Below are 21,777 nucleotides of genomic sequence, written 5' to 3'. Positions count from 1 at the left end.
AAAGGTCAATGTATTTTATGGCTTTCATTTCCTTCCTCACCTTGTCAAGAGTATGGGTGGTTCTTTTTCCTACACCTAGCCGCTCCGCAAAGACATCACTAGAGAAAATGAGGTGTTCTTGAGTCGAAAGCTCACGGTGTGGTCTTTTGGATTGTAGAGGAAGGAGCTCAAAAATTCTAGGGTAAGGATGCGGTAGCTTATTTCTGCTAAGTTATACAATCCCTCCATCCCAAGTACGCTAAAGATGTCGTGTACTTGCACCTCTATCCCCAAGGCTTCTAAGGCACTCTCCGACGCACACCTAGTGGTGTTCATACGTTGCTCAGTGAGGGCTAAGAAGGTATTCCTATGGGGTTCACTTTTGAATTCTAACCCCGGGTATCCCGGATGGGTAAAGGAGGGTGGTGCCTCCGGTTGGGGTTGGGGTTGGCGGTTGTTTCTTCCACGGGTGCTCCTCGTGTTCCTTGACATGCTACAAGAGAAGTCACACACAAAACATAGAAGGAAAGATGAGACTTGTGATTAACTCTGAAAGTGGATGAAATTCGTCCCCAATTCCTAAACTTAATACTTGACCAAGTAGTGAGCATGAAAAACGAAGCTTTTATCATAGTGAGTGTTAAATTTTGAGAAATCCTTTCACATTTTTAGATGAAACTTTCTTAATTCGCTTCATAGTGTGGTGATAACCATTACAATCTTAGTTTATCGACACTTCTCAAACCATTTTCAAGACAAAAATCAAAATTGTTCATGGACACTTAGGAAGTTTTCAAGAGTTTTCACCAAATTTTCAAGATAGAAAATTTTCATTTTGAGATTACATACCGCATTATCGATTAAAAGGGTAGTCTTATAAGGCAATTAATTCAACTTTTACTCAGAAAAATCAAAATTTTGGCATGACTTGTCTAAAATTTGAAAATATAAGACGAAATTTTAAGGCAAAATTTTCACATATTAAATAAAATCCATCCATAACAGCAAAGGTTAAGCCTTTGTTGTCCAATTAGACTCAACAATAAGCACCAAGAGTCTACATACAAGCTCATGTATCCATTTTCGAGTTCTTCCATTTAGGAGGTAGAATTGACATAAAACTTGATTTTTAGCAACAACTATAATGCAGAAAGCTATTTGTCATTATGAATTAAGCAAAAGCATTAATTTAATTGACACACCTCAAGCACACTAGTGTAGATCTAACAAATTCAAGATGGAGGAGTAAGAGGAAGAATGGCGTACTTACATTGCTAGTTAGGAGAGATTTGAGACGGAAATCGTGAGTGGAAGACTTAGCCAAGTAATAAATCACCAACAATGGAGTTTTAGAATTATTTTTAGAGGAATTTTGGTGTTATTGGAATAAGGTGAAAATGAGATATGAAGGAGATAAGGAATGAGGAAAAAGGAAGTTCAACCCATGAAATTCCCAGCCCAGTTCCACTCGGTCGAGTGGCGAGTTCACTCGGTCGAGTGAACTTTCACTCGGTCGAGTGGGAGCTTACTCGGTCGAGTGACCTGCTTTACAGAATGTTTTCACCTTCTGGAAATTAGTCCACTCGGTCGAGTATCAAGTCCACTCGGTCGAGTGTACCCGCACTCACTCGAGTATGGACTTACACTCGGTAGAGTGGTTGCTTAAGGTTCGAAATTTGAGTCGGAAAGAACGATGAAATCCCTGCAACACAAGCGGAGGTTCGGGAGTCCACCGGCTTTCGGTGACCTACGCGAGTTAGCTTATACGTCATCCCATTTTACCGTCTTTTGTATAAAATCGTAGTACTAATGGCTACTCTACCAACATAATTCACCAATCATACACGACGAATACACTAACATGCATTCATTTAGCACACGGTGTACAATTTAAAAGCAAGGTCGGCATTAGTACACCAACATATACTACTATTTCTAAGCATAGTACTCCTGGCAACCTAGCATTTAACTTCCACACTACCATGTATCATGGCAAGCACTATATCATACGAGCGCTTAACGAAAATTACACAAGCATGCAAGCATACAACTATACAACTTTCACATAGCGTTCACCCATACTTCTAACCACCCACGTAGTGAACAACTGAGACAATAGGCACTAATTTTGATATGAGGGCGCCCACTCATCCAAAACGATCTCCTATCGTACTCAAGCCGGGTTCATTTTATTAGACACACCTAGGTTCATTTTGGGTTCATTGGTTTAGGTTCCAAAATCGTCGCTCTGATACCACTTTGTAACACCCCAAACTACCCGGCCAAGGTAATTAGGGTGTTACCGTCTCGGTTTCCCGAGGTAATGGAATCGGAATTACAATTAAGAAACTTAATTAAATAAATACAAGTTTATTTATTACAAATATGAACTAATAAAATGCAACTCGTCTATGACTATGCCATCTACTTAGTAACTATGTACTCGACTCCAAAGTCCGTAGCACGGCCCGAATCCCGATCACGTCAACAAACAAACCTGCACATAATCTACTCCCCATATGACCAAAGGACATCATATGGATCAATACAGGCCACCCCAAAAGAGACAGGTGACAGACACAGACACACAAACGTCAGTTTCAATGGACAGATAAAGATGCCACAATTAAAGTGCGAACATGCAAAGCGACTACCAAAATGAATGACATAATACAAAGAGACCACTATCACGGTATCGGGACACGCCCAGGCATAACGACAACCACACAGGTACCGGGACACGCCCAGGCGTACCGGGTCCGGAAGCCAACCGGATCCCCTGCCAGACGTCGTGTCTCAACAACACGAGTCCTTCCGACTCAAGTCATTAATGTGCACATCCTTCTTGGAGTGAGAAGCTCCAAGAGGCGACTAAAGCGTAAGACGATCTCCCAACCGTCTTACGTCTCCAAAACAACAACAACAACAACAACAACAACAACAACAACAACAACAACAACAACAACAACAACAACAACAACAACAACAACAACAACAACAATACGACAATAACAACAACAACAATTCTTCCCACATATGTGATATTAACCAAGGCATGAACTACAACCAACATAACATAAGTGTCCTTTAATGATATGATTACCACTAAGCATGTTATAATGAAAATTCCCTAATTATGCTAGGTTAACTACAATTATCAATATAAATGACTTTACATCATTGAAACCGAGTAGGATTAACCTACCTTTTTGCAATCTCCTCAAGCTACTCGAAATTACCAAGCATCCATCTCACAAAATCGTCTCATCCTACATAAATTTCATAATAACTATCACAATACATCCTATACTAATATATATTACAAAGCCCCTTATTATTACCCCTTAATTACCCCAAATACACTTATTAATTGCTAATTAATTACCCATGACGAATTCCCCCAAAAGTTAGGGTTTAAAGACTAGAAAGGGAGAGATCTTTACTTACTAAGTGAAGGAGGTGAAGAGGAAGGTGGTAGATCCTCTAATCCAAGCTTGAATCCCAAGTAGAAGGTGTTTATGAGGGTTTTAGAGAGAGGGAAGGGAGTTTGGAGAGATAAGGAGGAAGGTGGAAATGATTTAGAGTTAGGGGAAGAAAGGGATTAAATCTCGTGTTCTGAGAACAGCAGCACTCGACCGAGTGCTGAGTCCACTCGGTCGAGTGGACTCACTCGACCGAATAGCACTCCACTCGGTCAAGTGGACTCACTCGGTCGAGTGTACCGTTCACTCGACCGAGTAGGCCCACTCGATCCGCTGCAACACCAATCAGGCTAGGCTCGGGTCTAGTGTAAGGCTATCTTTCCTTTTCGAGTGCTCTCTTATCGGTCTAAACCTCCTCTGACGTGCCCCAAGGTCTAAGTACGGGTCCCACAAAGGTCGGGTATTACAGTAAACATGTGAGACCATTTATACTCATGAAAACCCAACGTAAACTTATCATTAAACGAAGGCATATTAAGACAATCCTTTAAATTGATATCTCAAACGAAACCACATATTACGAGACACAAACGCAACCAATCAACAATAACAACATGAGGCATAAAGCTAGCAACAAAGCATAGCGAATAGGGTGAACACCACACATCATACCGATTGGAGCATATAACTGATGCTTCCACACAATACGCATAGGGTATAAAACGAACACCGGCTCGAGCGTATAACTGACACTCTAACCTGTCAGAGCATATAACTGATACTCTGACTGACGGATCGTATAACTGACTCCTTGTCGGTGTGAAGTATATAACTGATACTCCACGGTATTATGTATAGCGTATCACCACTGCCTGTGTGCCTAAGACCTGGCCAGACCCCTCGATGCAATAACTGTACACCGAACGACACTCAGGACCAGAGCGTATAACTGACGACTCTGGCCACCCCCAAACATAGACCAAAATAAATCCCAAAATGGGTGGCGTTAGTTCATTCCGTTTGGTATATAACTGATACCTCACATCATCTATACCACTAGCCAACAAACAAATGCACAGTATAACTGACTGTACCAACATGCGTGAACAACGTCACGACTCAACTCATAGGATAATATAACTGATTATCCTACTTATCATGTGAACAAGAGTAACCAAGGCATATACAAACATAGTGTTATACTATAACTGAATACAACACAGATACGAAACAAGTGTTAACAATCAATGTTATAGTAATCTTAGTTATAGCATAAACTCTGGATACGAAGTTATACTAGCCTCGACTATAACTTCAATACATATAACTTGAAGTTATACTTACCTCAACCATAACCTCGACACGCAACTCAAAGGTATACTAGTTTCAAATATAACCTTGAGCCATAATCTCAGGGTTACGTTAGTTTCAGCGATAACCTTAACTCGTGTGCCAATGTTATAGTAGATTCAGCTATAACCTGGATTCATATTTCCAAGGTTATACGTCAAACAGTCATAACTAGAGTAACGACCCAAAGTTGTACAGTTGTACTAACTTCAGCTATAACACTCGAATCATCATCAAGGTTATACTAGACTTAGCTATAACTTTAAATCCCACACTTGGCCGCCTATCATGCCGCCATTAGGGTTCATTCGTAAACCCTAATTGCGCTCATGACACCCATATTTAACGCATAAGCAACATATGATATATAATTAATGCATTAAAACATATACAAGCATGCGAAAACATAATTAACATGATAATAAACAATCAAACATGTACAAATCATACAAATCAATCATTAAATCACATTAATTACATCAATTGGCATAAACACAATTAAAAGAGAAACACCTAGTTACCTTATTACGCAAATAATGATGCACAATAAAGAAAACCTCCATGAAGAACACGATCAACAAAACCCTTGCCTCCGACACATGTCAACGTCCCTAAAATCGACTTTAAAGAAAGGTACAAATCGAAACCCTTGAAAACGCCATGAAAGACTCTTCTTCTTTACCCATTAAAATAAGAGACCTTAAAAATAAGTCTAAAGGTCCATATAAATAATCCTCATAAAAATATTTGGAGATAAATACGTTGTATGGATAAGAGTAAGGATTTCTGAAAATATAATTTGTGTATGAGTTTGGATGAAGGAAAGATATTCAACAATGGAGTCAAAGGGAGGAAAGAAAACAAAAGAGAAAAAGTGAGGAAGAGTCGTGCGGCAGACTTCACGAAGAAAATAATGAGTAGCTTGCTTAGGGATTTGTATTTATATAAGAATATAAGAGGGTTAACTAGTAGGTTTTATATAAGAATACAATGGATTATCTGATTATAAATTCTTAAGCCATATTAAAACGCTTAGAGAGCTTGCATATGAAAAGTAAGTATTAAATTAAAATAGTAAAATCGTGCACGGACATTTTAACTCATCCAAAGTAGGCCAATACAAGAAATATTAAAATAGATAACGAAGACGATAAATATAAATATTTCCAAAATACATTAACACACTTCGAAATAATTAATTTAATAAAATACTTTTATAATAAAATATTAATATAAAATACGGGGTGTTATACATACCTCTTTTGTCACGGTTTTCAAAGCCCTTTTGGGCACGTTTTTCGAGGCCTAAGGCAGTGGTTCACGCCGTGTGTCGTAGGTTGTTTTCTACTTGTTTTTATGCACTAATCTCTAACATTTGCTATTCTATCTTATGGCAAACCCTTTATATCCCTCTCTTTGTTTGCGTTCTTTATTTTCGAATGAACTCACATGCTAAATTAACTTGACTAGTTTGTTTGCATTAAATCGACTTAGAAACTCATTTCACATGTTAAGAATTAACACAACGGTTGCATTTCTCACATGTGCTCATAACCAAAATAGCCATCCTTTTCCATTAGTAATCTCACACGAATTTGAAATCTTTAAAATTGGTTTTCTAAATTTCATTTAAAAATTTTGTAGCGACTCTTTCAAAATGTAAAATGTTTTTTGAAAAGAAACATTGCGGGGATGAATTTCCTTTATCCACAAACAACAATGTGAAAGTTTCCACCTTACAACTAGAAGTGGCAAAATTGACCCAATTTGAACGACCCGACCCAAACTCAGGACATGAATTTGACACGAATTCAAATTTATCCAACCCAGTATAACACGACCCGAATGTTTTTCTTGAAAACTAATTATTATCCATATATAATTTTGATAATAATTATTCGAACTTTTTTTTTTTGAGTAAAAGATCAATTTCATTAATAATAATAATAATAATAATAATAATAATAATAATAATAATATGTCATACAAGAATTGCAACAAAAATTAAAATTAACTAAATACAAATTTGTAAAACACAAGCAAGACAAACTCTTCCTAAAACTAAGATCGTTATTAGATAAAAGCATTTTTGTATACCACCCTCTAAAATACCGTTGTTTCTTCATACAGCCAACCGCGAGGGGATCCATAGATCTGATAATAAAGTTTTGAAAGAGATGAATCTTGTCCGATCTCACAAATCGTAAGCAATAATTCAATATCCATTGCGGCACCATATGACTACAGATAAGACCATTGATCTTCCACATAATTCTTGAACCTCTCAAATAGAGGGATGAATCTCACACAAGATGAGGATAAAACTCACACAAAGGTGAGGACAAATCTCCAATAAAGGAGAGACAAGAGTTATTTGCATATAATTAATAGATATTTAGTAAGAAAAAACGGAAAAATTGGGTTTTTACCCCCACCAAAATTGGTAGACGGTATCCCCTAATTGATGAACTTGAAGGTTAGGGTTAGGGTTAGGGTTTTTAGTGAGAGACTTTTTTAGAGAGAGTTGGATTGTGAATTTTTGTGTATGTTTACTTGAATACGCTTAATTATAATTAATCGAACTTGAAATGACCCAAATTCTTACAAATTCGATTGCCGTTTACAAGATCTATTTACAAGTTACTCCCTCCATTCAGCTCCACTTTACAAGTATTCATTTTTCGTCCATTCAACTGCACCTTACATGTTTCCTTATTTGGCTAAGAAAATAACCATTTTATCCTTATTGAAAATCTATATTTACAAAAAATGTCATCCATACCCCCACACTAATCCACCATAAAACCCCACCTTTATATATTTTTTAATATTTTTAATCTCTCTATTTTCTTTCCCTATGTACTTTTAATAGTTTTTTAATCTACTCTTTAATACCCGTGTAAAAAGCAAACTTGCAAAGTGGAGTTGAAGGGAGGGAGTATAACTTTTACAGCCAACAAAATCCTGGAAAGTGGAAACTACCCGTACCCAAACAAAAAAAAAAGGAAAAAACACGTTTAATAAAACAAAACCAAATAAACCAAACAAATAATTACTCAATCCGCAACATTTATTTATTTTTTTATTAAAAAATAAAAATATAATCAATCATGAGGGGAGCAGGTCCACATATACAATAAAATAATAAAATAAAATAATTGCAAGGAAATATAATCAACACATTTGTCTTGTTCATCACCTCATATCTCACCCCCTAATTTCCATCTCTTCATTTCTCAGATCCAATCGCGCATTTCATCAAACACCTTCCGATCATACTCTAGAAATCATGTCTTCCGTCTTTAATGGTGATGAAACGGCGCCGTTTTTCGGCTTCTTGGGTGCTGCTGCCGCCCTCATCTTCTCCTGTAAGCCTTTTCATTACTAATGTTTTTATTTGAGTTTTATTGTAAAGATTCAATTTTATTGTAATTTTGAAATGAAAATTCTTCATTTTGATCTTGATTGTAGTTTTACTCTAAGTTCAATTATTATAGGTGGTTTGACTATAAGTTTTCAATCATGATCATAATGTCAAGTTTCAATGTTTATTATAATTCCACTGTAAAGTTGTTTCGATCTTCCGTAATTATTGTGTAAGACCGTTGTACGCGATTTAAATACACTCAAGTATTTAAAAACCTTATGAAAGAATCGATAAAGTTCCGATCTTTAGTATAATTTTACTGTAAAGTTTGAATATTTTTCTGTGAATATGTTAAGAGATATGAAAAGTTATTATATGATGCTAAAAAGGATTGTCAAATTGTTGTGTTGGAGATCGCGAAAAGTCAAAGAGGAAGAGAGTTAAATCATAGAGGGAGTATATAATGTTTGGGTCTTTGGTGTTTTGCTGAAATCATGTTTGGAAGAATGTAAAAAGTCAAATGGGAAGATTAGATTACGAACGGGTATATAACATTTGGGCATGTGTCGTTTTGTTGAAATAATTTTTTGAAGGTATGGGAGCTGCATATGGAACAGCAAAGAGTGGGGTGGGAGTAGCATCAATGGGAGTGATGAGACCTGAATTGGTGATGAAGTCGATAGTGCCAGTTGTTATGGCTGGAGTTTTGGGTATTTACGGACTTATTATTGCTGTCATCATATCGACTGGAATTAATCCCAAGGCTAAGTCATACTACCTCTTCGATGGATATGCCCACCTTTCGTCTGGTATTGCTTGTGGTCTTTCTGGGTTGGCTGCTGGTATGGCTATCGGTGTTGTTGGTGATGCTGGAGTTAGGTAATGTTTCGTTTTTCCTGCCCTTGATCTTTTGTTTTCTTTCTCCTGTGACCCTGCCATTTGATCTTCTGTTGGTTTTACATGTGCCTGATATTTTGGTCCTTTTGGAGCATTTTATTTGTTGACCTTTACTTCCGTGATGTTTTGGTTTAAATAAGTGTGTTTATTTAATTTTTAAAAATTTATTTGTTCTTCTCTCCTTTATTACAACTTTTTTACCAATCACTTTCTTATATGTTTTACTTAGTTTACTTTTAAAGTATTCCAGATCCTTAAATTCTACTTCGGTTTTCAAAATCGTTTTAATCTTTATTCTCGATTTAAATTTTAAGTTTTTATAAAAGAAATCTGGACTTCGATTTTAAAACCTATAAATTTACCTTGACTTTGTAATATGTCTTGCTCTCCCTTTTGTTTTTCATTTTTCCCTTTTCTATTTTTTTTTTGCATTTTGAGGTGTGCGTTCACCCATGGACGGTTCTAAAGGATGATTCATGTCAGCCGACCCCAAATCATTTTGGGATTAAGACTCTGATGTTGTTGTTGTGTTGTACTTCCGTGATGTTTTGGAGCATTTTTTTTGGTGCTGCAGTTCTGATGTTTTTCCCGGTGATGATGAAAATTTGCGAGTTTGATATATTTGGATTTGTTGTTGGGGTTGACTTGTTTTTCTGGATCGATTGAGTGATTTGCATCATATCGATTTTGTATACCATTTCAAGAATAAAAATTTGAATTATTTGGGCAGCCCCTGTAAGAAACTGCTAGGGGTAGATGTTCATATTTTTTTGTGAGTTAGCAGTTGGTTGTTATGAATTTTCTACATAATCTTTTATTATGGTAAATAGACTCTTTGTATTGTCAACTGTCACCTAGTTGATCATGGTAGTGGATTGTGAATCCACCATGTGCAGGGATGCTGGTATTAGACCAGTATTAATGTGGGGTATTTTTTGTTTCTAGCGTAGGATACAATGCTGAAATTGAAACCATGAAACAAGTAGACGGTATGGGCCGGTCACTTATTCCTGGCATTCTTTCGTGCTGTCCATTTTTGAATTTTTTTTGCTGCATCGGATTCTGTTCATTTTCAAACTCTTGGAGCTGTTGGGACTCTTACCTTGTTCTGTCTTCCCAGACCCAAGGTCCCGTTGTGCTCATCAAGTCCTTGTACCCTGCCCCGGCATACTAGACCTAGGGTTATTGTATCGGGTACAAAGTACTACCTATTTAATTGTTGTCTTATCTTACCATGTGAGTAATACTTGACCCGTCACAAACTTGCGACGGAAAGGGAGACTTATTGTTTAGCTTATGGGTCGATGGTACCCTTTTGCACTTCGATTTCATTTTGAATGTGAGCTTGCTCATTGCTGCAAATCAATTTCATCTTGAATGCGAGCTTGGGCATTGTTGCATAACAACATTACTCAAGGGGTCTAGTGCGGCAGTGCCTCAATGGTGAAGATCATATATTTATATGTAAACAACCTTGCCAGTATGTTACCGTGTGGTGATCTGTGAAAGATCAAAATCTAATCGTCATCTCTTGTTAATGGCAGAGCCAACGCACAGCAGCCAAAACTTTTCGTTGGGATGATCCTTATCCTCATTTTTGCTGAAGCCCTTGCGCTCTACGGTCTCATTGTTGGCATCATCTTGTCTTCCCGCGCTGGACAGTCAAGAGCTGATTAAGTACAGTTAACTACTGCTCAGCCATCTTGTAATTGTGCAATCAAATGTCTTTTGTTCTTGCTATCTTCTTCGGAAACCCCTTCCCCAGGTGAAGGGCAGTGAAACCCTGGTTTATATTGTTAGATTTAGTGTGCCTGAGATTTTTTTGTCAATTGTTTTATGTTTAAATACATTATTGTCGAGAAATCAACATAAACTCTGCTGCTACTTGTATCATTAGGCTCCCACAGAATAAATGCTTGTCGAGTTTGTCCTGTTTGATTCCATGCGAAGAGAAGCTTTTTATTTACTTCAGAACTTTAGAAAATATCAGTGCATGTGCTTTAGGAAGTGATCCTCGTTACGATGTAATGGTTATCCTTTAAAAGTACAGATGAAGCGAGACGTGGAGATTGAGAAAGTAAAGAGAGGCTAATTTTAACCATTTTAGTAATGCTTAGAGACGTTTTCTGTGTAAACCCAGGATTCTAAAATCCTCAATGACAAGCTCTTTAAGGGTAAGATTATTGGTAGGTTTGAGACAAGATTTTGGTAAGTCTTGAGACAAGACTCACTCAAGACTACCAATAATCTACCTAGTCTTTACAAAGTCTTAACAAAGTCTTAAGTTGAGTCTTAGAAATCCAAGACTCAACTTAAGACCCACCTTAAAGAAAAATTATCCAATGGGTGAACAACATGTGTTCTTTCTTTTTGTTAAAAAAATAAAGTGGAGTGAAAAAGTAGAGTTTGAGGTAAGTCTGACGGATAATGTATAAAGTCTGAGGTGAGTCTGAGATGAGTCTGAACAATAAAAAAATAATAAAAGTTAGTGGAAAGCTGATGTGGCAGAGTCTTAAGACTTAGAAGCGTTTGACTGATAATCTCACCCTAATGTGTGAGGCTTAGTATTCCGTATTTATGCTTCTAACCGAACTTTGATCAGGATACATAGGTTCAAATGCTTATTATACTTTGATCAAAACGCGCCGGGAGAAGGTTTCTATAGTCAATTTTGTTTCCCTGTAATTCTCGACTTTTTATCATAGGCACATTTATATTTCTCAACCATATAATCACAAATTGTCTTTGTTTGTTTCTCTACGATTTGTTCATACCTTTGACGGAGTTCTAATCACTCGAAAAAACTACCATTGTCGATTGTGGCCTGTATGCTTTAAGGCTTTGTTTGAGGAGAGGTTACGGAGTACTAATCACTCGAAAAAAATAGCATTGTCCATTGCTTTAAGGCTTTGTTCGTGTATTATTTTTTCAGCTGAAGGTTACGAGTTCAATATTTATAGTGAGAATTTTTAAATCTGAACTCGATTTCTACTGTCAGAAATTTATGTATACTCCCGTCTATTAGATCCTACAACCGCCTTTGGTTTCAATCCGAGTATTGAGTGTCAATTAGATAACCTATCAGTTTAGGACGACTCAAGGAAAATCGGAAGGACGCAAGATAAGAAATACATAAACAACCAATTGGGATTCATAATTTCTACTGCTAAATTAGAACATCAACGCGATGTGATCTGGTATGATATATATAACAAAGATTATTACTCCTTAACGTATTACAGACAGATTAAGACTTAGAAGTACCCAGTGTCATAGTAATCGAAGTACCCGGTGTCATAGTAATCAAAGTTCATGTGGCCTTGATTATTTATTTTACATTACACTCAAACAACACGCGCGCGCGCACACAGACAGTTGTTTGCCAAATGACGACCATGTCTATAGTAGATAGTACTAGTAGTTATTAAGCCATGGTACCATCGAAAGTTAGCATCTCCCCTAGCAGCATAATTCCCATATTTTGCACCGATATTCTCCGTGCGATAGCGGTTTCCGACAATAGCATCCCCGTTCCTTTGCTCTCTTACAAGAAGACATTCTTAAGAATGTTTTGAGCACCAGGGGAGTTAGCACTCTACACAAGTTCCTCATGCTGTACATACATCGGTATGGCCTTGACCAAGGTCCACTTCTTGGGTTACCTTATCACCCAAGATATCCTTTTCTCACCACCATCAACATAAATCCAAATCACTATCGAAATTTTCCACCAGAAGCTTATCTGTTGCTATGGTACCTTGCCGAGTCATACACCATCGGCGTTCTAATTGAAAAAAGCCCGGTGTTGCAATATTTGGCAAAGTGTCTCATGAACCGGAGACAACCACATTACAAGATCCTGTACAAGTGGCTGACGTTGTTTCACGATGCAACGTGGTGGCAGGCAAATATTCGGAAGCAGGAAGGTCATTCTGTGTTCGTTGTATTCAAAATTCTTACTGATCAAGTGCAGGAAAAAGATGGTGTCCAAATTCATAGAAGATTTGAGGCCCAGATAAAAACAAGTTACAATGATTCACCTTTTGAAGAAGATTATTTTAGGTAGAGGGCTCGCATCTTGGCAGCTTTAAATGGGATAAATGAATTTGCTATAAATGAGAACATGTTTTGTCCTCTTACAGCTAACTGGCATGATCTGGACACGTACCCACAAGATTTTATCCAAGATGTCCGTGAAAAACTCCTGAGTTTTCATGACCAGTACTCTTGACCTAAAAGCGATTGTGATCATCCAATCTACAGAGTTGAAGGTGTGGCCTACAAGATAAAGAAATATATTCCAGGACTGAAGATATATCTGGATGACGTGGTTTCAGGCAGTGATGACAGTGACAATGATGAATCCGAAGAAGCAATCTCCTCTTTTGGAGATAGGGGAAAAAAGACAATAGTGGAAGACATGAAGTGATAGCTAAATAGTAGTCTAAATAAAGGAATGGTGTATAATACTGTATAAGCTTTAATTTTATGGTGTATATTGTGTGATGTGATTGGCATATGCTTGTAATATTCTCCCTAGCTTGTACTATAAATAGGAGTGCTTGGTATTTGCCATAACCAAGCTAAGCCTAAGTGTGATCTCTCTCTAAAACATCTCTAATAAAACCTTCCTTGTAAAATATATCCATTTCTTATAATATAAGCTTTCCCTTATTCAACATCTTGTCTTACAACTTCCTCATAATCTTGTTAAATATATATTGATCCTGTAAAACCTCCTTTGTGGTTGTACTCACTATGTGTCCGTAACTCTGGTATCAGAGCCATGGCAGAATAAGCTTTGGTTCTTATCCTCCTAAGAAGTTTTTGAGTAAATAATGAGCGATCTCTTACAAGATGTTTAAAATGGAAAGTATGCTCTGTGGTTGCCACTTAGTGGATCTTCCACAACAGAAATCCGTATTAAACACATAGAAAAGAATATGAGAAAAATAATACCATGGAGTTCTATGTGTTGGGTACCTTGAGGTGGAAAAGTGATTAATTAAAGATCACCTCGGTTTTATGACCATGGCAACCCAAGTAGTTTCTTCTCATATCCTCATGCCTTTATGTTCAAAAAAGGGGATAACTCATTATTCTTAAAAATTTCAAGGGATGGATAAGAAATAAAGTGACTCTGTTATGGTTTCTGGTCCATTATAATAAAAATGGAAAACACATCAAATATTCTAGAGCGCTCCTCCTCATCTTCTACCTATCGAAAATCTAATGCCAAAAAAATAGATTATCTTTATGAAATTGAATATAGAGAAGAAGATAGAAAAGTCCCCATAACTCAACTTCCTTTATTGAATCCATACAAAGCTTTCACAAAACCAAGTTTATCTTTTCCAAAAGTCATTAGACATGCTTTTGGCCCCAACAAAAATGCGATCAAAGAATTAATACTAGCATCTCAGCTAGAACAATATCTTGTTCCTTCTACTGAAGCAGAACAAATGATCCGTCTCCGTCTCAATGAGGCTATGATCCACCAATGGAGAATCAATGGATACACACACCTTCATTACGGAGCGGTCAAGATAGCTTTAACTCTTCACGGAAGAAAAGGTCTTCCTGTGGTAGCAAGGGTAGCTTTGTTAGACACGAGATACAAAGAATACAGACATGCCTGCATAGCTACTTTGCAAACAACCTTAAATGCTTGTACTGTATTCGTCACCTTATTTCCAAATTTCAACATGGCTTTAGAGGATCCCTAGATCCTTCAAAATATCCAGATCCGGCTCCAAATCACTGGAGTACTCCAAATTGGGAACACATATGCGGCAACACTCCATTACCAGATGGCTTACAGAGTCCAAAATCATGCCATGGACCTCAGCATCCCAAAAGTAGATACGGATGACGCTTTGCTCATCCAGATGGAATCACAGCACAACCCTTCATGTATTCATATACCCAGACAGATCCCAAAAAGTGAGCTGATCAAACTACTTCCTGAATCTTGGGTGACCAATTATGAAAAACAACATGAAAATACAACTCCAATACATTCTGTAGACTCAACAATAGACAGAAAAACAGATGGCACAGTGGAAATATCTTTCAAAAGGGAACCATCTGAAAAGCCTCGCCCATCCATTTTTTCCACAGAAATCAATCTCATAACTCCACTAAATATCCCAACCAAACCCCAAGATCTCTATCTTGAAAATGTTGCAGTTGAGTCTTTCAATTCTCTTGGAGACCCAATATATGCATTTGGGGATGAGTCTGGGCATAAATATTTCGATGTCTGTGATTGTGAAAACTGTCTGATGGCAAGCTCGGATGAAGATGATGTTCCAAAAATAAGGAAAGGGAAGAAGAAATCTATGCAACAAGAGCTCAAAGAAAGCTATGAAGCAGGAGATCCCGAAGTTGGTCTTTTAGGAGAACCGTCTGGGAAATCTTTTGAATACTACGTCAGATATCCAAGAACAAAACCACCTTCTCCCAAAAGAGAGATGCCAAACTGTTACATGCTTGGATCATCTGCCTCAAAAGGAGACGATTTTCCTCCAAAAGAGTTTGAAAAAGAAAATTCCACATATTCTTGGAAAATCAAGAATCCCATCATAAAGAATCCAGATGGTTCAACAAGACAGATCAGTGCTGCAGAAGCAACACTAAACTGGCAATCAAAGAATGCACAAATCCAAAATAATTTCCTGGAAATCATTGACAAGAAGGTGACGATTATGGACCGTGCAATCAAAGAAATCAACAAGAAGATCCCTTCGTTACATCACGAACTCCTCAAGTTGGCAACTACTGTGTCCATAACTTCACCACTCATGTTGGAAAAGGAGTCTGAATTAAAATCTTTAAAAGCACAACTACACCCCTTACAAAACAAACCAACATCACCACCTCGCATGCCATATGATATATTCACTCCTTATCCAATATATATCACACCACCATTAATAACTAGTCCACAACCTATTCTTCCATTACTCCAAGATCCAAGCCCTTTCGGAGCATCCTCATTCTTACCAACAAGGGTGCTTGAAGAACAACATGTCTCGAAAAAGAGACAGTCTACAACAAAGGATGGAAAGAGGGCATCAACAGTAACCCAATCAGAACCATCAGACACTCAACCCCTAGAAGGTGGTTCATAGTTCATGGTTAAATACAATAATCCTATTTCCTCCTTATTGAAAGAGATAGCAAACCCAAAAAAGGATAAAAAAATCTTTCAAGACCTAGAAAAAAGGTCACCAAAGGATTCTAGTGATGAGGATAGAATCCCAGAATTCATGATGGTGATGCCATCAACTGTTGAGGAAGAAGTTGAGAGTGAAGCGGAGAACTCATCAGATGCAGGACAAGGACAACCCAGAACGTACCCTCCACTGGATTGGCATCCCAAAACCCACACTGAACCTGGACATGGTTTTTCGTTTGATAATATTCCTCCTTCCAAATGGAGAGACAAAGTCTACGAAATGCACGCATGGTGCACGGAACAAATGTTACACCCAGAAAGCAGTCTGTCCTCAGTAATTGACAGGCTGGTATCAAGGTTCTATGGGAGACTACGGCAATGGTGGATCAGTCTTGGAGCCTACCGACAAATTCAGATGCGACAATCACCAGCTGTGGATATCTTTATTGGGCATATCCACAATGAATTCTTAGGTGCTTGGGATCATTACACCACACAAGCACGAGAAGAATTCATCAGTATGAAGTGTTGCTCTTTTAAGCACAAAGATCTGGAGCGCCACTATGAGAGAATGTCAAAAAGATTCTATGCTCTTGGTGGCATGGATGACGTAAACCTGAAACAAGCCTACTTAAATTCCCTTCCAGAGCCTCTAGGGAATGAAACATCTAGGCAGTTTTCCCTCAAAAACATTTCTCTCAGCAATGCTACCTTTGGAGAAATATATCAAACCTCCCTTGCGGCTCTAGAAAAGCTATGTAATCACCAAAAGTTTTTTAAACAGCTACAAGAACAAGGGAAACTTTTGGGAAGAGCGTGTGACCACCCAGAACTCTCTATAAAATGCAAAACAAAGAAGTGTGGTTGTTCGTCTTTCGTGGGAGAGAAAAAGTACAAGAAAAGGTGGAAGAAACGTTTCCCAAAACTATCGGGAGATAAAAAATGGAAATTCTTCAGGAAGAAAAAGCAGAGAGGTTTTAAAAAATCTGATCGATGCTACATCTACAAAAAGAAAGGGCACTACGCAAAACAATGTCCAAATAAAAGAAAAGAGATAATCTTATTGGTTATCTTGCCCGTGTTGGAGACATTGATGATGCGGATATCGAATCCGTCTTTTCTCTCGATGATGAACCTACAGATGATACCATTCTTGCGATGGTGATAGAACCCATCAATGATTCATCAGATTCCGATGATGATTCAGATGGAGAAGAAAGTGCAGATGAACAATTCCTGCTGTTTGATGCATACACCATCGATATCTGCAAAGTCGAGAAACAAGATGAAACACTGGTGGCGTACTTAGCACAGCCATCTCCAGAGGCCAAAATCTATATCTTTCCAGATAAATATGACAAACCGATCCCGGTTGTTGCATATTTTGACACTGGTGCCTCATACTCCATCATGAAGCCGGATTTACTCCCATCATCTCACTGGGAGCCATTCTCAGTAGCGTTCAGAACTGCCAATGGACAAATATTTCGCATATCCCTGAAGAGCAAGCCTATCTACTTCCAGCTTTTCCCAGGATACATGATAAAATCCAAAGTATTTGGATCAGATCTCATCGAAAAGGATTTGATACTGGGATTTGATGTTCTTCACAGCCTCAAAAGAGTGTCCTGGCATCCAAAAGGTCTTAAACATAAAAATCACCTATTGCCCTGGACAAAGGTCTCTCATATTTATTCTTTGGAGATTCTTAATCCTGTCAAAGAAAAGATAGTCATCACCTCATGTGCTGACTCTCATTCCGAGTTCCTTAAAAAATGCAACTCACCCTTATGGCAAAATCCAGAATTCTTCATCAGTCTACCCTTCAAGAAGAATGAAGACATAAACCCCACAAAAGCCAGCCATATGGGAATGAATCCAGATCATTACACTCTGGCTCTTCAAGAGGTGGAACAACTCCAGAAGGAAGGACTCATTGAACCAACAAAATCACCTTGGGCTTGCGAAGCATTTTATGTCAACAAAAGAGCAGAACAAGTTCGTGGAAAATTAAGGTTAGTAATCAACTACCAACCACTAAATCATTTCCTTGCTGATGATAAATTCCCCTTGCCAAAAGGAGAAGTGTTGTTCACCAAACTACCTCAAGCCCAAATCTTCTCAAAGTTTGATCTTAAAGCCGGGTTTTGGCAGTTAGGCATTAAACCTGAGGAAAGACCAAAAACAAGTTTTTGCATACCAGATCACCATTACCAATGGAAAGTCATGCCATTTGGTTTAAAGACAGCTTCATCCTTATTCCAAAAGGCAATGATAAAGATTTTTGAGCCAATCCTCGCAAATGCTTTGATCTACATTGATGATATCCTTCTGTTTTCTCCCGACATTGAATCTCACACTGCATTATTAGAGAAGTTCCATAAGATTGTCTTATAATATGGAATAATGCTCTCTGAAAAGAAAATGGTCGTTGGGGAAACACAAATAGATTTCTTGGGGATGCACATTTCTAAAGGGCAGTATCATCTTCAACCTCACATTGCCACCCAGCTAGAAGCGTTTCCAGATGAAAAACTCTCATATAAACAGGTGCAACAATTTCTCGGCAGTGTCAATTACATGGCAGATTTCATTCATGGTCTAGCCAAGTATAAGTCCACACTTTCAGCACAGTTAAGGAAAGATGCACCTCCATGGAACCAAAAATACACAGAAGCAGTCAAGGAGTTAAAGAAAATTGCAAAATCTTTGCCAATATTAAAAATCCCATCCAAAGGCAAGAGAATTTTGCAAACAGATGCAAGTGATTGTTACTGGGGAGCGGTCCTATTCGAAGAAGATGAGAAAGGAGAAAGACACATATGTGGATATAAGAGTGGAGCTTTCAAGGAAAGTGAAAAACACTATCACTCCACCTACAAAGAGATTCTTGCAGTAAAAAGAGGAATTGAGAAATTTGAATTTCACTTAGTTGGACAACATTTTCTCATAGAAATGGACATGTCATCCTTTCCAAAAATGATACAGTTCAAGCAAAAAAACCGAATCCGCCGTTGTAGGTACCACCGGTGCTTACATTGTTCACTGGAGCATGACCTCGTTTCGGAGGATGATTAACATGCTGAGAAGGAGCATCGTAGTAGTTAAAAGGATTGTTTTGGGGTGCCCAAGGGTGAGGATACATTTTTGTTTCTTCACAAGTTAAGGTCTAGCGTACTTAATTACTTGGGGCTTTCTTAATGATCTCAACTTATGTACATAATGCCCCCTTTTATAGATATTCAAAATGTTCATGGCTAGCAAAAAGTACTCTTACAACTATTATTAGTGAAATTTTCCCAAATTATATTTTAACTAGTATTGGTACCGGGCTACCTCTATTTATCATTAAAATTTATTTTCAATTAAGTAAACTACTTTAAATTGCATAACTCATAAATTGATCTTTCTTTAATATATTTTTCTATGTCATATCTTAAAATTACGATGAAATAAATTATGAGACAAATTCACTACTCCCGCTATTAATATTTTATTTAAATCCTTTAGTTAGCTAATTGTTCATATATGCTTTATTTTGTTGTTAGTATGGTTACTTTTATTACATTCGTTATTTCTACGGTTACTTTCACTACTCCCGCCGTAATTATTGTTACTTTCACTACTGCCGCATGAATATTGATAATTTCACTACTTCCGTTGTTGCTTATATTACTTTCACTACTCCCCTTGCTAATATAGTTACTTTGACTATTCAAAATAAGTTTGCGTGGCTGAGTTGGTAAGCGTCCAAGTTGCTTGTCTCATCAAGGTACCAGGTTCGATTCCTGGTGCCCCTAATATTTGTTAAATCATTAGCCCGCAAGGGTGGAGTGTAGTGGTTAAAACTTGGGTGAAATTCCCAGGAGACCCAGGTTCAAGTGTAACACCCCCATATACCGAGGAGCCTTAACCAGACCTTCCTTAGCATATAAGGGCATTACCATCTCGGTTGCCCGAGGTAAGTAATCATCAAAAGTCGATAAAAGAACAGTTATAGTTAAATTTACAAGTGTTACAACCAACTAACAAAATAAAGATACAACTCGTCAGCTACGCACTGTCTCTATCAGAACTCATGACGACTCATCCCTGCCAGGACTCCAGCTTTCAACCACATCAACACCTGCTAAGACTGACTGCTCACCATAAGGGATCACGGCAGACACATAAACAAACAAGACAACCACACAAGGTCAGCAACTGAGGCAAAACACAACACAAACCAACAACGATCGTCAACGTAATATAAACACAACCAGTCACACACAATCACCCACTCCAATCAATCTCCGTCACCGATTGTCCACTGGACCAGCCCTGCTAGTGGGGGACCGCAACCGTTCCCATCTAAGCCCCGCTCAACATACCGAGCGATAACCCCGTCCCATTAATGTGCACATCCCCTCCCTTGGCGGGTTCCACAGAGGGCGAAACTAGGGCGTGAAGCCACTCCCGCAAGTGACTCCACTCAGCCGAGGACGCACCTCGAGAACCAGAGACAATCAATCACAGACAGCTGCAACACAACAACAACCAACAAACTATGTACACCAACAGATTACCGCATATACTCTGCCACACAAACACGACAACAACACAACAATCACGACACAACAACCACGACACAACAACCATGACACAACAACCGACACACTAGACCATCCACAGAGACTGAGTAGGCGAACCTACCTTTAAGCGGCTACAACGATTCCATGCCCATACACGCAATACCCAGCAATCAAGCAACACCTATATACACAACACAATCATCTATCACTACCAAACTAACCCTAACTGAAAAGACAAAGATACGGCTGATGATGACGACATACCTATATGAGGAAACCTCGCAAAGGACCGCTACCCAACTCAAGCTATGCACTCTGATACGTGTACTTTGTATAGTCCTTTTTGGCCTTTCAATGCACGTATTTCCATGCTATTATCGTAGTTTTATGCTACGAAATACCCCGAATATGCTACTTTGGTTTGTTTTGTCTTATTTGCAGGAATGAACCAGAAAATGGTGAAATCGAGCCTTTTACCATCCGTTTAGCATGCATTTGGAGGAAGAGTGAATTTGGAGCGGGAACGTAGCTGTTTTGAGATGCGCAAAAAAGAAAGATAGCTAGGCGAGCAAAGGAAGAACTTCAAATTGCTAGTGCCTAATTTGAAGAGCCATATCTCGAGTTATACAACTTATTTTCAGGTGATTCCAACTGGAGATGAAATTTTGTCCTCTTAGCTTTCCAACGCCACCGGAATAGCCCTGTTTTCCCAAGTAACAAAGAAATGGCAGCCGTTTGAAGTTCAGTGCGCAAAGCAGGAAATTGTGCGCTAGAAAGTACTCGATCGAGTACAATTATGTTCGATCGAGTCCTTTTGCTACTCGATCGAGTAGATTTTCTATTCGATCGAGTGGTTTAAACTTTATTTTACTCGATCGAGTAGTTTTAAACCACTCGATCGAGCGGTTTCTTTTATAGGCTCGGGCTTTTAGCTTTAATCCGTCATTAGGTTAAATAAAATCCTTTTTTTCTTATAAATAGGAAGGGGAGACGTCATTTGTAACTCTCCAC

At 38.1% G+C, this 21,777-nt stretch overlaps 1 protein-coding gene across 1 annotated transcript; it reads left to right on the top strand.

Annotated features, from left to right (window-relative positions):
• Positions 1 to 7,810: 7,810 nt before the first annotated feature.
• LOC141611560 (V-type proton ATPase 16 kDa proteolipid subunit) lies at positions 7,811 to 10,946 on the top strand. Its single transcript, XM_074430135.1, has 3 exons — positions 7,811 to 8,119; positions 8,712 to 8,997; positions 10,560 to 10,946. Exons 1-3 carry the CDS (start codon positions 8,041 to 8,043, stop codon positions 10,690 to 10,692), a joined length of 498 nt encoding a protein of 165 aa, XP_074286236.1. The 5' UTR covers positions 7,811 to 8,040; the 3' UTR covers positions 10,693 to 10,946.
• Positions 10,947 to 21,777: the final 10,831 nt, after the last annotated feature.

This window comes from Silene latifolia, chromosome 11 (genome assembly GCF_048544455.1).
Source record: "Silene latifolia isolate original U9 population chromosome 11, ASM4854445v1, whole genome shotgun sequence".
Classification (NCBI taxonomy): domain Eukaryota; kingdom Viridiplantae; phylum Streptophyta; class Magnoliopsida; order Caryophyllales; family Caryophyllaceae; genus Silene; species Silene latifolia.
Note: the sequence above shows the minus strand (reverse complement) of the source record. Positions and strands in the feature narration are given on the sequence as shown.

Excerpts from the sequence above, each read along its gene's own strand:
- LOC141611560 (XM_074430135.1), top strand. The coding sequence starts at position 8,041 with ATGTCTTCCGTCTTTAATGGTGATGAAACGGCGCCGTTTTTCGGCTTC. Across the intron at positions 8,120-8,711 it reads TGCCGCCCTCATCTTCTCCT|GTATGGGAGCTGCATATGGA; the intron begins GTAAGCCTTTTC and ends AATTTTTTGAAG. Across the intron at positions 8,998-10,559 it reads GTTGGTGATGCTGGAGTTAG|AGCCAACGCACAGCAGCCAA; the intron begins GTAATGTTTCGT and ends TGTTAATGGCAG.